The sequence below is a fragment of the Sinohyriopsis cumingii genome, chromosome 1 (assembly GCF_028554795.1).
Source record: "Sinohyriopsis cumingii isolate HCF-2022 chromosome 1, ASM2855479v2, whole genome shotgun sequence".
NCBI lineage: Eukaryota > Metazoa > Mollusca > Bivalvia > Unionida > Unionidae > Sinohyriopsis > Sinohyriopsis cumingii.
In genome coordinates, this window is record NC_142961.1 from 3991283 (window position 1) to 4008954 (window position 17672).

Here is a 17672-nt window from a genome sequence, read left to right on the forward strand (position 1 = left end):
CTGTTCGTTTTAAGGTCCTTTTTCGGGTATCATCTCCAAATTTATACAGATCAATACATTACAATTTTTCTTTCATGTTGTGGGGAGGACTATGAACCCATTGAGGCAAGAAGTGGTCCGATTACGTCCATTTCCCAGCTAAAAGCTGGCTCGATTTTATCAATAGACCTAATTGTTACTTGGTTACTAAAGAATGTCACCGGACACTGTTCATGGGCGGCAAAGCGAGTCAATTGACCCTTCAACTGAAAACCGCAATACTGCTGAATTAGTGGGAGGAAAGCGGCTAATTGATACCATATCTCCTCCGGTCTGATAGATAATTGGACTCAACCATTATTCTTTTGGGTAGATGGGGCCTTTGCTTTCCTTACCGTCACTACATATTTTGGTTGATTCCTTTTACACATTTCATCTACAAATAGTCTCACATATATTAAAATTTGCACATACGAGGTGCAGTCGTCTGCTTTACAAACAAGTGTTGGGATTTTAACAGTGCATTTATCCACCCCTATTGGAAAATGGCAACGGCCACGTACTTAAGATAAAGTTTCCTCCTTTACTGCAAGTTTCATAAGAGTTCCAAGATGGCGTTGTGGACGCCGGCTTACATTCTTTTCTTATTATCATTTTTATGTGCCTTTACTGAATATGGACTTGCACAAGTATTGACACCACCAACATTTAATTTAGCCGGCGGAAAAAGAATTAAAGCAAGTTCAACTTGTGGGGTTGGTGTAGGAATCGAAAGGGAATTGTTCTGCAGACTGACTGGTGCAACTGGTGATGAGGACTCCAGGGAGACAACAAAAGAAATTATACAGGTAAATTTTGCTTTTAGTCTGCACATATTTTTGTACCTTTAGTGTCAGATATTTATATCACTCATGCAGTTTAATTGACGTGTAGCAAGTTACATATACGAAGTTTATGTTATAATCCACACACGGACTTAACCTAGTTAAAAAAGCGGACAAACTCCAGTGTTCGTTAATTAAGATTGCTTTCTTTTACTTTCATCACCATTTTGAAAGAAGCATATGTTCTTCAGATCTACCAGTAAATCTCGAGTGAATGAACACGTACATTATGCTAAGTGAATTTAAAATTTTTACTAAAGTAAAAAGTGATATATCTGCAGTAGATAGAATGAAAGTCATACGATGAAGTTTGATGTATTGAGCAGGGTTTGATATAATTTGGTGCACGTGCAGAATAAACCTTTGTTTAACTCTGTATATTACGAGTTAGATGCATTCGTACTATACTTGTATACCCAGGTTTTTCAAGCCATTCATTTTAAAGGGGATGCAGTGAAAAAATTTTGATGAAATGTGAAGCAGTGCGAATCTCACTGAAGCTGTGGATTGTGTCCAATGTTGATGAAATGTGAAGCAGTGCAAATCTCACTGAAGCTGTGGATTGTATCCAATGTTGATGAAATGTGAAGCAATGCAAATCTCTGTGGATTGTGTCCAATCTTATTTCAGATGTACAAAAATGGAAATCTAGATAAGAAATTAAATGGAATGAGTATTTCACTCTTTGGTTGAAAATTGGTTGCTTTAAAAAAAAAGTTAATTGGATTATTTTTTATTTTGACTCTAAACACAAAGTTTCAGTATCAGACTGGGTCTTATTCATTTTCATCTACATGCTTTCTGTTTGGGTGTTTATTGTGTTAGTGTTTAAGTAGGGACAAGTATAATAACACCTACTAGATTTAATGAGTCCTGACAAACACTTGATGTCATACCAGATGGTTATACTCTTTTTATACAGGAATTTAAGTACACATTGGCTCTTTTGATTTCGACAGCTTGAAAGTCTTGCTAGCATGTGCTTGATCCATGTACAGTTATGGTAGAGTGCTGGACTCAACTGGTGGGTCATAATTTAAACTTATGTGCCAACGGTCTATTCTGAGTACTGTTGAACATGGCACCTTGCCTTGGCTCAACTTGTTTTATGTCTATTATATTCTGGTAATAATAGTTGACAACAGCCAGTGTTAATTGTTCAGAATGGACTTTTTCTGGAGTATAGATGTTTCCCGATAAGGTCACTAGCAGACGATACTCTGCCCATTTTACCTGGACGATGGGCAACCTGGCAGTGTCTCCTATATGCGATCACCAAAATGTACCATTTTTTAACAAGGAACACTGAAGAAAAGTCATCTTACAAATCACAAATATAGATACTAACAGAAAGCTTGATTTGTCTTCTGTTTATTTATGTAATTTTCTTAAAAGTATCTTGAGATTCAATGAATTTATTTCAACTGATGATGTCATTCAGGAACCATCTATTTTGAACATCGCCATCAAAAACCTTTATAATGAGGCAAATGACCATTATTTTGTCCTTGGTGAACAATTGGCTCATCATTATGCTATCTAATGAATCTAACCCTAAAATTGATGTCCCTCATTAGACCTTCTATGATTGGAAAGAAATTTCATTCCATCTCATGGCATATGTCTTTGGTTTTTGTCAATGCAGAAAGTCCTTCAGCAACATTTTATTCTTAGAGTAAATTAGTGAAATCAGAGCCTACTTTATGACCATATATCCATGTACACTGATGGTTTTAGAGACAAGGTTGCCATCTCAGGCCAGTTACTGGATAAACCTTCTTTTTTGCCTCAGAAATCACAGCCTTATTCGATTCTTTGAACCACATTAAAACATCTCATCAAGCTAATTTAATCATTTTTTTAGATTGTTTCAACACAGAAACTTTTAACTTGTCGACCCATTAATATCAGAAATCGCAAAAATATGATTGACTCTTAAAATGAGCAGTATTGTGTGCTGTTAGTTACCTTGGCCAATTAGTATCAAGGATGGAACAAATAAAGCAGCCAGACCTACCCTGCAGTTACCAGTTCCTGAATGTAAGATTCCATATAGTGACATAAGTAGTACAGAATGAAATTGGAATGTTCAATATGCATAGCAAAACATGTGGAATTTAACAAACTAGCTTCACAACATAAAACACGTCATTGGAGAGTGGCATCCATCATAAAGAGCAATTATATTGCAGGTATGAAGTAAGCAGTAGCCCTTCTAGTATATTCAACAGTTATACCTGATGTAAGTATCTCTCCAGAAGAGTTAAACTTGACTTTAGTGTATGCCTTGCAGGTGTCCACTGATAATAGAACACATTCTAGTCTTGTATGTTGACATCCATCCTCTGAGATGGAAGTTTTTTCTCAGAACTTGGTTAGAAAATGATTTTGATCACGCCAGATATAAATAGAGAGGCACCAACCACATGCCATTGTTGCCATTCTAGTACCCCACCTTTGTCCTGTAGGAGTCCTCCCCTTTGTCAAGCAAGAGTCCTCCCTTTTGTCAAGCAAGAGTCCTCCCTTCTGCCCTGCATTTTATTAAGAGCTTTGCTATACCATGTCAGAATGTTAAATTTCAGGGTCAACTTTGTGATTACTGTGATACAAGAATTCCAGAGCAGAATCACCCAATCGAGTATGCTACTGATGGGACGGAACGTTTCTGGCAGAGTCCACCTCTTTCCAGAGGCTTTGAGTTTAATCAAGTTAACATCACCATTGATTTTGAACAGGTAAGATAAGTTAAAAAGCGGCATTGTTTCACAATTGAAATAATTAAAGTTTGGGTGGGAAATCAGTTTAACATTAGATGATTGTTTTGTATACCCTTGCTTCAAGAAGCTGGTTTGTACCTTCAAATATTGTGTACATAGGATTAACTTTGTTCATCTCTGTAGAATCTTCTTTATCCATACTGTAATTTGATTTTTCAGTACATTTGGTCATATTGACAGCAAACCTGGAATATGTATGCATGGTGTGTTGCATGCATAAATTGTGTGTGATTTGGATTTTTAACGTAGCTTTAACAATTTTTCATTCATATCGCTACGATGTCTGCAATGTGACAGTTTATAGTGATGTCTAGCACTGTGGCATCATGCTGCAGACATGTAGCACTATGTCCCACCCAGTCACATTATCCTGACACCAGGCCAACCAGTCCTAACACTAACCTCCTAATGCTGAGTGCCAAGTGAGGCAGCTGTTTGTACCATATTTGTAAGACTTTGGTATGACTCGACCAGGGATCGAACCCACGACCTCCCACATGTGAGGCGGACGCTCTAACCACTAGGCCACCGGAATAGTCATAAATTGAATTGCTAACAAGAATTTTCTTTTTCATTTCCTAAAAAGTATGACTTAGCATAGATCCCCAGAATCTCTTCACTGCCATTCCAGTGGCCTAAATGGATAAAGAATCAGCATTGGATGCAGGAGATCATACCAGAGACTTGTTAAAATGGTTCTAGCAGCTGCCTTGCTTGGTGCTCAGCATTAAGTGGTCAGTGTTAGGACTGGTCGGGTTGGTGTCAGGATAATGTGACTTCGTCATGATGCCCCAGTGTTTAGTATCATTGTAAACTGCCACACTGCAGACATAGAGATATGACTCAATTTGTTAAGCGACATTAAAAAATTAAATCACACACACACACACACACACATATCTTTTCACCTGTTAACACCAGTGATGCATGTGTATTCTGATTGGGGTGAATGTGTTATCAAAAATGGGTCACTGTGACTTATTTTCAGCCCAGTAATTAGAATCTTTTCATAAGAAGCCCATTTTTCTAAAATAAAAATGTATCTTGCTGTCAGTTACATTTTTGGTACAATTAATTTGATTATATGGAGGAGCCATTATACCAGCAATACTTGAACCTTATAATTGTTTGATCTTTTCTCTATGTATTCCTACACTCCCAAAGCAGACATACGCACCCACAAATACACAGAAGTGTTTTCTAAATATTTTTTGTTGTATGTTTATAGTGTAATCAAGATCAGATCACTTTCAAGCTAAGAGGATATACTTACTTCATGACCGCATTTCCTGTCATGCAGTAATGTAGATTTTTATGCATTCTTAACCTCTTAGATTCAGGACAATGAGAATTATCAGCCACTATCTCATCCAGTGTCAGAAAGACCTGTTATTCAAGGATTATTGTTCTATAGTGTTGAAGATATTGAGGTTGTCAGCATACACAATAATGGTCTGTGGAAGAATTTATTTATTGTTTTACGTAGCTTGGTGAGACATTGGGGTGGATTTTTAGTTGTGTTGGCTTCTTGGCATGTTTTTAGTTTGCTGAACACTTGTTCTTGTTTTTTTATTTCAATATATAGACATGTTGATTGCAAGTAAGAAAATCCTGAAATCATTGTGTATGCAAATGCTTTCTTTTGAAAATTGTTTGGCAAAGCTTGGTGATGATAATGCCCAAGGCCCCCAGCAGGGAATCTGGGAATATTTCAGATGTTATTGCAACTGGGAATGTTTTCACAAACATTCATGTTTGCGTGAGAAGACAGAAACTGTCAGTGTATGTTTAGAAACAATAGGGAAAACACAGACACTTGTAATAGCAATTTACATTGGCAGATTACTTGGTGCATGCTGAGTGATTTTGGTATAGTCATAATTAAATATTGCTTCAGCTTGTAATGAAGGAGGTAAAATTGTGTATGTGTACGATCTGATCTGTGGAATAGACTTTGACCAAACATTAGCACAGTTACAATTAACAACGATTTTTGATTTTTTTTTTACAAATCGTCAAGGAATGGCTAAATTTGTAATTTATGTGCAATGTCGATGCACAAGTGATTAAATATGCAAGGAATATTCAGATTTGGTGACGTCATCAAAATGCACCCATTAACACATTAACCCCTGGAGGTTTTTGTCGTTTTTTTCTGAAATTTGAGTGGGAAACACATTTTGAAAGTTATTTGTGAATGCAACTGAAAACAGCAAATCCCAGGTGATCTTTCAATAACATACTGCCTAGTTGTGTTAGAAACATCGTTTTTCATTGGCTATTTGGCTCATGCATGAGCAGAAGGGTAAAAGTTGGAGTTCTTTTCTTTCTTTTTTTCCTTCCTAAATGGACCCATTATTTTTGTATCGAGACCACCCTTTATTCCAAATGCCTATCTTATCCTATTTTTTGCAGAGGTTCATCTGTCTGTTTGCAGTTCATACTGGTTTGCCTTAGATCTGAGACCAAGAAGTAAAAAATCCAGACACAAAATTGGATTCTGACCACTGGCCAATTTTGGATAGAAAAAATTGATTCCAAAATTGAGGTTTTACCCTCTGTATGTTATAGTGCATCTTGAAATTCCAGATTATTTGGTATCATTGTAGAGCTACATCTGTCTACCTTTCTATAAAACCATCCATTTTAGTGTATCTTGCATGACCATGACGCTACATAGCTCGGCAGTAGGCTACTACCTCCTGCAATGTTAACTCATCGCTAGGGGTTAATGTGTTAATACTAAAATCGGATGGTAGCCCACCATGTGATGAATCAGATAGCCAACTTAAATTACATGTAAGCAAAGGTGGGTATGTGAGAAAGCTTGCCAGTAGCTTCCCCAGGGTCAGTGGTTCTTCTTAGGTTCTTCCTGGGCTCACCAAATATAGTTTCTATCACGTATAGCCTATTTATGTGCTAAAAGATAGTGTAAAAACCCAAAAACCAAAGCCAAACATATGTAAATGTGCAAGTATCATGAGAGAAAGCACTCAGATATTAATATGCAACCTGTACAACTTCTCACATTGTTGTATTTTGAGTACATTGTTGTTTTTTGTATAGCCATCATGATAAGGCAAAACATTGCACTAGCCTACCTGAACTCACCATATAGCTTGCCCACACCTAGCTAGCATTCTGGGTTAAGATTTGTCACATTCATGACTTGTTGCAAGAGCCTCATGTCTCCAGATTGTTGTCCTGTAAAGTTCAAAGTACTTTATCACTACAAAAATGACTGTCATTATGCAACAGTAACTTGCTGCCTTCGGATGAGTTGTTTATTTCTTGTAGAAGTCTATTTTCAGAGGTGTTAGTCTCATGGTTGCATTTCACAAAAACATTTACAACAAAATTGTTCATGTATTTAAATCAAAGGACTTTAGAAAAAAAGTTGGTATTATATATATATATATATATATATATATATATATATATATATATATATATATATATATATATATATATATATATATATATATATTGGAAGATGCTAAATTAAAAAGTTAATAAACTATTATACAGTCAACCTGGCTTGAATAGTGATGTTACTCGGACATTTGTCATTGTACAATGTACTAAGTTCCAGATAAGGGAGAGGAGTCACAACCATGAAAGGAGAGAAAGAATTTGTGTAGTTATTACTTAATTAGGTGTAGTTGTTACTTTTGGTGCAGTTATCTCTGGTATGTTTGATCTGGTTGTAAAGAAAGTTTAACATCTTTGATTCTTTCTGGTGAACATCCTTTTCATTTTTGCATACAAAAGCATTGTTCACTACACTTCTTACACAGCTAAAAGATAAAACCCCATAATTTTCGTATTACAAATCTAAATGATGTCATTGATTTTTCAGCATAACTGGACTTGTAGAGACAAAATATGTTCTGTTCATGTTGCCAACTGGTGTATCAAATATGTTCTGTTCATGCTGCCAACTGGTGTATAAAATATGTTCTGTTCGTGTTGCCAGCTGGTGTATAAGATATGTTCTTTTCATGTTGCCAGCTGGTGTATAAGATATGTTCTGTTCATGTTGCCAGCTGGTGCATAAAATATTTGCTGAAAATATTGTATAGGCTTCTTTATTCTTTTTACAAAACTTTTATTCTTTATGCATGTTCATATATTCCGATAGTTGTAATGCTGTCTTCTTTAGAAAATTGTTCCAGGTATAAAAGTTTATTTTTATAAGATTTTATACTTTAACATGTGCTGTGATGGTGAAAAAGTCTAAGGTAGGATTGGGCTGTAGCCAGTTCCACAGTTTAGACATATGAGTGCTATTAATTATCCAGACTAAGCAGTTGCCATAGAAACTGAGATTCAGACAGGCATCAATGTACACACATGTATGTAAGCTGATACTGGCAAGATAGGAGGGGGTGAATACTGGGTAAGGAAGTACTGGAGCTTGTTTAACACATGCTGTCTGGTTAAGTACAGGAATTAGTTGGGGGGGGGGGGGAGGGAGGGTCTGTTAATTACTCACATCCTGTAAATCTTTATTATCACTCAAAGGAACACCCATATATTTGACCAGACTCCACTTATCTTGGTTACACCAGTGTTGAGTCACTTTCATTGGAATCCAAAATATGAAAAGAATGGTTAGTAATAGGTCCTTTTGTCTTCATCTCCTTACTGCTAAGAAAGCATCCAACTGTTCTAATTGTTTATGGACTGGAATAAATACAAATAGGCTTCAGTGCAAGCCTGTCGAGGAACTGGGGTTAATAGGCTGCCTTTATGAATATTGGTCATGCTAATCTTAACTCCATTGATTTGTTTATTAGACTTATTTAAGTATGACTATTTTATTTGGTCACAGAATGGGGGGAGAGGCTTCTGACAGAGTTTGTATATATATAGAGAGCCTAGAATGCCACTATAATGCCTTGTCTGGGATATCATAATGATTTCATGTTGTCCAATGGCCACTATAATGCCTTGTCTGGGATATCATAAAGAATTCAGCTCTTCCAATGGGCCACTATAATGCTTTGTCTGGGATATCATAATGATTTCAGGTTGTCCAATGGCCACTATAATGCCTTGTCTGGGATATCATAAAGAATTCAGCTCTTCCAATGGGCCACTATAATGCTTTGTCTGGGATATCATAATGATTTCATGTTGTCCAATGGCCACTATAATGCCTTGTCTGGGATATCATAATGATTTCAGGTTGTCCAATGGCCACTATAATGCCTTGTCTGGGATATCATAAAGAATTCAGCTCATCCAGTGGGCCACTATAATGCCTTGTCTGGGATATCATAATGATTTCAGGTTGTCCAATGGCCACTATAATGCTTTGTCTGGGATATAATAATTTCAGGTTGTCCAATGGCCACTATAATACTTTGTCTGGGATATCATAATGAATTCAGGTTGTCCAATGGCTACCTTAATGCTTTGTCTGGGATATCATAATGAATTCAGGTTGTCCAATGGCCACCTTAATGCTTTGTCTGGGATATCATAATGATTTCAGGTTGTCCAGTGGCCACTATAATGCTTTGTCTGGGATATCATAATGATTTCAGGTTGTCCAATGGCCACTGTAATGCCTTGTCTGGGATATCATAAAGAATTCAGCTCTTCCAATGGGCCACTAATGCCTTGGCTGGGATATCATAAAGATTTCAGGTTGTCCAATGGCCACTATAATGCTTTGTCTAGGATATAATAATTTCAGGTTGTCCAATGGGCCACTCCACTATAATGCTTTGTCTGGGATATAATGAATTAAGATTGTCCAATCGGCCCAGACATGATTTTATCCCTTGTGTTTTTTTCAAAACCTGAAGTTAGATGTTTGCACAGAACTGAATAATAATTTACCTGAAGATAAAAAAATCAAGTCCTTAAAGCTCGCATCTTTATATTCCTGTACTGTATATATTTCTGTACTAGTCATATTCATTGGCATAGACACAGATCTATTGCAGTGGACAAACAAATCTGGATCTTGGCATTTGTTAGCCTTGATCAGTAAAACAAATAACATAGACCCTGGTCTGTCAGTACAGTATGTGATGATAGATGAGGATCTGTGTTGCTTTCAGGTTGAAACTGACATATATGAATATACATGTTACCGTCTCTGAAAATTTAAGTCAACAGCTGGCTTGGCCATTATTTCATTTAGAAAAGCCCCCATCCATTCAGGGAGATAATATTTCAGTTTCACAATCATCCCAGGGCCTGATTAATGGGAGGAGGGGTAAATGGAAGGCATAGTCCTATCCTTCTCCCCCCCCCATTGCCATAGGTCAAGTTGCACTGGTTTAAATAAACAATATATAGGTATAAAGCACCTGATACCTAGCCTAGTCTAACATAACTACCATAATTACTATATGTATATCAATGACAGTTTAAGGATTGCTTTCTAGGTGTATTAGTAGATCTATAAGGCTCCCTCCCCATCCCATCTAAGTGCCCCGGGCTCCAATCCCCCAAAGTCTTAATCTGGCCCTGAATAATCCATCTTTTGGGTTAATCAAACAAATTCTCCTGTAAACAGTTTTGGGTGCTTCAAAGGGGAAGAAATAAAAATGACTGCAGAGTTCATGTATAGAGATGATATAAGGTTTTGCTCTGTGCGGTTGCTTGCCAGACCACAACTGTAAAATGAAAGGTTTTTTATCCAGATGGCTCTTAGGGACGACCAAATAATTTTTTTTAGCTGGAGCTGGGACGTTCTTTTGAACCAGGATTTTCCTTTTTTAATTCCTTTTTACTTTGAAATAATATTATGGATGTAAGTAGGAAGAATATTTATCTCAAGCTATCAGAGTGCCAGAATTGTTTATCTTTTCCTCACAAAAATCAAATGATCAGTTCCTTAGTTGTTTCAAAGGCTCCAGTTGGTTGGTCTTTAACGGCACTTTTAATACATTATTGGTTATATAATATAGCGGGGATGGGAGTTGAGTGCCTCCCCCAAGGACACAATGAAGCAGCCAATCTTGACCTGGGTGGGTCCAATACTTGTGACCCATGGTTTGCAAGACCAGTGCTCTACCAACTGAACCGCTGTTCACTTAGAGGCTTCAGCAAATATTTTGCACAAAGCATTGTATGATGCACACATGGTAAATTACTAAAGTACAATGTTTTATATCAAATACTTGAAATAAAGTTGTTAATACACTTAAGTAACCAGTAAAGCATTTGATTGTTATGTTTAGGTATAGCTCAGGTCAAATAATCTTATGCATTAAGCAGCCCAGCCAATTAAGACTGACAAATTTGGACCTCTCTCAAACATAACATAATCATGCAGGATTTCCAGTTCCTGTAACCACAAAACTGTCCAATATATAATAATGATACAGGATTCCAAGTTCCTGTAGCCACAAAACTGTCCAATATATAATAATGATACAGGATTTCCAGTTTCTGTAGCCACAAAACTGTCCAAGCCTGTTTATAATAATGATACAGGATTTCCAGTAACTGTAACCACAAAACTGTCCAAGCCTGTTTATAATAATGATACAGGATTTCCAGTAACTGTAACCACAAAACTGTCCAATATATAATAATGATACAGAACTTAAGTTCATGTAGTATTATGACTCTGTGGTCTTAATCTAAGTATTAGAATGGAGTGAAAACCAACAAGTTTTGTAAAATTCAACGAGTAATTTATTTCAACTTCCAAACACTGTATAAAGTCAGTGTGAACTATATACCAATAGACTAAAAAGTTCTGTCATCAGTCCTAATGAATAAAGTTCTAATTAAATTCCAGTGGTATTTCAAATAAGATCCAAAGCTGAATGTGTTGTTGTTGATGTAGTCTTGAATGTTCTAATGAACCAATGGCCTGAAGTGTGATGATGTGCTTACAGTCATCCAATTAATCATAATATATCCAAGATGTCATTGTCTGAATTCACTATAATTCCTAATTAATGTTTCTGTCCAGATTATTATTGAAGAGCACTTTGTATTTCCATTGAATAATAATTTGAATAAAAATTCCACCCAAATCAAATACTTAACAGAACTATGCAAATGATTCTGCTAAAGATGCTAAATGCAGGAATGAATAATTTTTCAGGTAAACAGGATTATGTATTTAAAAAAACAAGACACAAAAGTAGAGTCTGGATGTAGGTCCAAAGATCATTTCTAGAAAATTCTAAGTCATAAGCAGATGAAATTGGTTATTAAAAATGTTCTAAAGTATGTGGAAATCCTCAGGTGCAACATGTTTTTCATGGGAAAATACCAATGTCATAGACCCAGACTCAAATAAACATGTTTACCTTTATCAATAATGATCTTAATATTTAATCAACACTCATGGAAAATATTAGCTGTGTATTATTTGTTTAGAAGATTAAAAGTTACAGGTCAGATACACAATGAACTTGATTTTGGAATATTTCATGATAATAACTTGTGATGGTCTCACAGTATAAATTATATTTAAAAGAAGATACAAAGTTAATGTTTACAAAAGTTGCATTCAGCCACATCTCAACCACTGTATTATAATTTTGGGGAACACAAAACACAATATGAGAATAATTTCCAAACTCCAGGAAAGGGAATGTAAAATAATTCTTGATCAGCAAACAGAAAAAAATTAAATGCTTACATTCATAGAACTACCAATACATAAAAGAAATTTTTTGAGAAAGTCCAAAATAATGTACAGAGTGCTAAGCAAAATTTTCCATACAATTTATAACAGAAAGCCTCAAGGTAAATTACTTCCTGTAACTAATATTGAGTAAGTAAAGTGTATGTATGTTTATATATATATATATATATATATATATATATATTATATATATATATATATATATATATATATATATATATATATATATACACACACACACCAGTAACTGATAACAGGCATATCAAGCACAAAATTCAAAATGGCCACATGACAGATGGTTGTGCTATTCCAGGTGGATTTACAAGTCACCAAACATATGATTTAAATCTTTCACAGAATTTTAAACACATATTTATATAAATAGCTGATCTGTTTTAAATGATAGAATTAGTTCATCATATAATTGAGTGAACGATCAAGTCATAGCCTTGTACAACTTCATAACCTGTTTATTCTGGTCCACTCCGACTTCACTGTGGTGGTTGTTATTGGTCCGTTTGCTTTTTCCCTTTTCTGACCTACCTACAGCCTTGCCTCTTTTTGGCCCTCATATTTTGGGTAGGTGGATACGTAAATACATAGATACTTGGATAAGTAGTAAGTGGATACATCTGTGGATCTATTTCCCCTTGTGCTTTCAAGCTTTGTTCGCTTATACTGCCAAGATTGTTTCTGTTGACTTTCCAGACATCCGGTCCCTTTGACCATTGTTTTATGAAAATTTCTTCCAAATTCAGTCTCGGAGTCCCTTATATGTTCACTCTTGCAGGAAAATTGCAGACTGATTAGATTTTTCGATGTTGCAATTTAAAACCCAGAAATTCGTGTCTGAAACATGCCCCTTATTTAGCGTAACAAATCAGGATTAAATATATTTACTGCCTTTCATAACTAGGCACCAAATTTATGGTCAGCATGATTTATAGAATTACAAACGAACAGATCTGGAAAATTTCAAATCTGACAATATAAACTCTAAGTCTACCGACCCTTTTCTAGTCATCTAACAGCTAAGTAAACGAAAGCTTAATTAAGAATTACTTCCTCTCTTGACACAGACATTAGAAATCATTGCAGTATAGTGATTTAACAAGCACCTGTCCCCATAAATCTAATTAATTGTTCTCTGACCCAAAGTTATGTGTTCTTCTTAGATCAACAGAAATTTGCATCCTTACAACATGTGTGTGTGTGTTTGTGTGACTTGAATTTTTAATGTAGCTTTAACAATTTTTTAGTCATATCGCTATGATGTCTGCAGTGATGTCTAGCACCGGGATATTATGTGAAAGACATGTAGCATGATGTCCCACCCAGTCACATTACCCTGATACCAGGCTGACTGGTCCTTACACCAACCTCTTAATGTTGAGGCAGCTGATAGTACCATTTTTATGTCTTTGATATGACTCGGTCAGTTTTCAAACCTGTGACCTCCTGCATCCAAGACGGATGCTCTAACCACTAGGTGGTTAGGACACTCATCCAGTTTTACTGGTTTCACTATTGCCAAATGTCAGCAACGTACAAGTGTGTTGGTTGTAAGATCTATATCACTTTGTTATATATAATTGCATACAAGTACAACTGTAAATATGCCATCACATTGTGTTCTGGTAGGTAAGGGTCTATATTTGTTTGTTCTACTGAATATGCCTAACAATCTGCATAGACCCTGATCTGTTGACACGTAACGTTGGGACATATGGCCTATTTTGTTTGCTGCTGAACAAGTTAGTCTGTGCAGTTTGCATTTAGACTTATAAGTGAGTATATAGTGTTCATTTTGTCATCAAAAAGAAAAGAAATTAAACGCCATAAATGTCATCTTAATTTGAAATAATTTCCATGACCATTCATTGTGCTTTATGCAATGCTAAAGACCACCCCAGCCACTTCCTGGAGTTTAGAGTTTCCTGTTGGAATCAACTTATAGGACCTCACATAAACATGCCATGTAAGTGCATCTGTAATAAATGCGTAGTGGGCTTGCATGGCATGAGTACATCCATTTTTTAAAAAATGTTTGTTTATAAGAAGTTGTGAGAAATTAGTGAATAATATAGTTTGAACTACAGTAGATGTTTTGGAAAACAATATTGGAGTTTTTGAGACAGCTCCAAAAAGGTTTTTGTAGGGTTGGCAAAAGAACATGTAATGCATACTATTTGAGGTATTTGATTTTCTAGTTATTCTGTTTGCTGGATCAGAGTTAGCTAGAAATATAGTATCAAACCTGGAGGAGTTTAGAGGCCATCTATGCATAATTTTACTATAGTATGGAATAAATAATATATAACATCTGACAGTAATTATGATGCATATTCTGGAACAGTAGGATAAAGCTTGTTATACACCAGCTGTTAAACGGGGTGGAGTGATTGTCCCTCCGTATTTGGTTTTTGTTATCTAGGGCTTGACCGCCCTCGATGTTATTGCCCAGTTCGAGTAAATATAAATATAAGTGGTGAAACTTACAGGTGGAATAGATAGAGATCTGAGCATGTATATAGAACAAACCAACACGAGCCCCCGTACATGTAAACAAACAATTTAATCAATTACATACAAACACTGTGAAAATTCATTACATCAGGAATGTACTCTGCTTTTAGAAATTTAAACTTCCACTGAAAATGCATAGATCTAAATAAAATAGCCAATCTGTTTACTGATAGATTTAGTTCATCATAGGATCGAGTGGACAGTCGAAGTCAGCGTCTTGTACGATTTCATAACCTGCTTGTCCTCTGTCTGTTTTGCTTCCTCTGTAGCTGTTTAGACCCTTGGATCTCAGGATGATACTTTCTACCATCCGTCTCAGGATATTCTCAGAATACATCTTCAGAAATTAATACGTCGCAGGATTGCGTCACAGGATAATACATCTCACTGTGCTTCTCTCTATGCTTCTCCGTATATGTCTCAGAATAACACCACCTCATACGTCCCAGAATAATACGTCTCAGGATAATACGTCATATACGTCTCAGGAGCTATTTTCTCCCTTTTAAACAAATATAAATAGAGACAACCTAAATTTCCCGTTATTTATGAAACAGTTAATTCTTCATTATTCTCCCTCGTTATCAGATTCTTCTATCAGTGCTAAACAGACGCTAAGGCTATCAATCGACTCCACGTGTCCTATAATGAGCCTAGTTAGTCAAATGGCTAATCCATTACGCCTTGACCTTACACGTTAACACATACGTGAGGCCTAGGGTTCTGAGCCAGCCTCAATTTACACCGCGAATAAATAGGATACATCACATCAATCAATTACTAGATCATTTCCGTCAATACACACTTATTCTTAATCATACGTGAAATCTTCTAAATTCGGCGAATTCACACAGATTCTTGTAATCATATTAACTAATGTAATGTATTAAATTCTTTGAACATAATTCTTATGCAAACAAGACAACAAATTCAAACAATTCGTCAAACTTATCTAAAGAAGATTAATGTACAACATTCCTATGCATAAACTCAACACAGTTATACTTCATAAAGCAAATTATTACACGAATGTAGAAAAAAGATTCATGCAGATACAAGTAAATAACTTCAGCAAAGCATTATATATTGCATCAACAAATTACATGGAATTGTCACACTACCTTTGCTTTCAACGTTCCTCCCTCTAATCGGTAAATTATTTCGTCGGTTCCTTTCGACAATAGTGCCCTTTTGGACAACAGTTCCTTTTTTACGAGAATTTTTCACAAATCCTTGGAGTCCTAGTTTTTGGGTCTCCTCTTGCAGGAAAAGCTTAGACTGATTAAAATTTGATGCAGGTGATATTAAAACCTATGAAATTTTGTGTTGGAACACGCCCTCTCATTTAACGTAACCAACCAGAATCAAATATCTCTGCCACCTTTTTCCAGAGGCGCCAAAGTCAGGGTCAGCTTCACCTGGTAGTTTGAGTAACAGAGTTTCTGCGATCTCTCAATTGTGACAACTTTACCAAGAAAATGAAGTTTTCCTTGTCCTTAATAATCCGCCTGGCTGCTGTATAAACAAATGTTTAATTAGGAACGAAATTCTCCCTCTAAAGGACATTACCGTACGCGGTAGTATGGCGATATGATACGCGCTTGTCTCCATAATCTAACTAATGGTTCTTTGGTCTCAACTAATGTATTCTTGTTAGATCGACGTAAAATTTGCCACTTCACACCAGCGTTATATAACAGTGTTATATAGGTTTCCTTGTGCACTCCCATCCTTCCTGCTGTCACACAGTCTTGTGAATGTAACTTGCACCACACAGGTTTTTAAAGGTTCACCCCACACAGGTTTTTAAAGGTTCACCCCACACAGGTTTTTAAAGAATCCTGTGAAGCTTGATAATATACCATGCTGATCATATCAACATGCACAGTTTGATAAATCTGTATGTTCTAAAGTTATTGCCCTTGTCTTAGGACTGGGTCTAGACTCAGTTTTTGACAGATTACTATGAAACTGTACATGTTTTGTTCATCATGTAAAGGTATACATGTTGAGAATTTGCAAATTAGCTTTCTCTTTTATTTATTTAAACTGGATATTGTATAACATAATATTGTGAACATAGCTAGTTAATCAGTTCTGACTATTGCCATGCATCTAAGGTTATACAGGTTATGGCCATTTTCTAAAGACATGATGCTTTGCTCAAGCAATTTACGTTGCTCAAGCAATTTACATCAGTTATTGCCCTTTTTATCATGTAGCTGAATACTATCTATGTAGGGCATTAAGCTATATTTGAGAGAATAGTGTGAATGCATCTATAGATATATATTCTTGCACGTTTCAGTAAAATTTGATACACGTAGGTCATCAGCAGCAGATGTTAGTGAGTTTATGTCATCATGATCATTCTCGTAAGATCTGCATATTAACTAATCACTATGCTTCCACTATTTTCTAAGTTATGGCCCTTTTGTAAGTTATGTTGTAGGTTATGGCCCCTTTTGATGAGTGTACTATATTAAATGCAATTAATCTTACAGGTAGTGCTTGGTGCACATCAAGGTTATCATATAGATATTGCCTTATCATCATGCTTACACAGTTTGTAAGATTTGTCCACTATGTAAAATGCAGCTAGATGGCTACTTGCGGTTGTTTTTATTTGAGATTCGGCTCTTGACTTTTCTCCATTGTGGTTTGGGGTGTGAAATAGGTTAAATTCTAATGTCATGCTGACATCATGTAAAAAATATCACAAATTTTTCTTTCTTTGAAGTTTTTTTGTACTTTATTTTACCATGGCTGTCCTAAATCAAGGATATGCTGAGTAGATCTGCAAGCCACATTTTGGTATGCAGGTCAGACTTTGTCAACTGGTAGCTAAACAAACACTGTACCCTTGGCAAAATTAGA

General features: G+C 35.9%; 1 protein-coding gene across 1 annotated transcript in view; it reads left to right on the plus strand.

Moving 5' to 3' along the window:
* Positions 1–552: 552 nt before the first annotated feature.
* LOC149806331 (laminin subunit alpha-like) overlaps positions 553–17672 on the plus strand; it is a 246986-nt gene continuing 229866 nt past the window's right edge. The window contains exons 1-2 of the mRNA XM_089951669.1: positions 553–827; positions 3446–3598. Of these exons, the coding sequence (XP_089807795.1) occupies positions 591–827; positions 3446–3598 (390 nt within the window). The 5' untranslated portion in view covers positions 553–590. The remainder of the gene's footprint in view (positions 828–3445; positions 3599–17672) is intronic.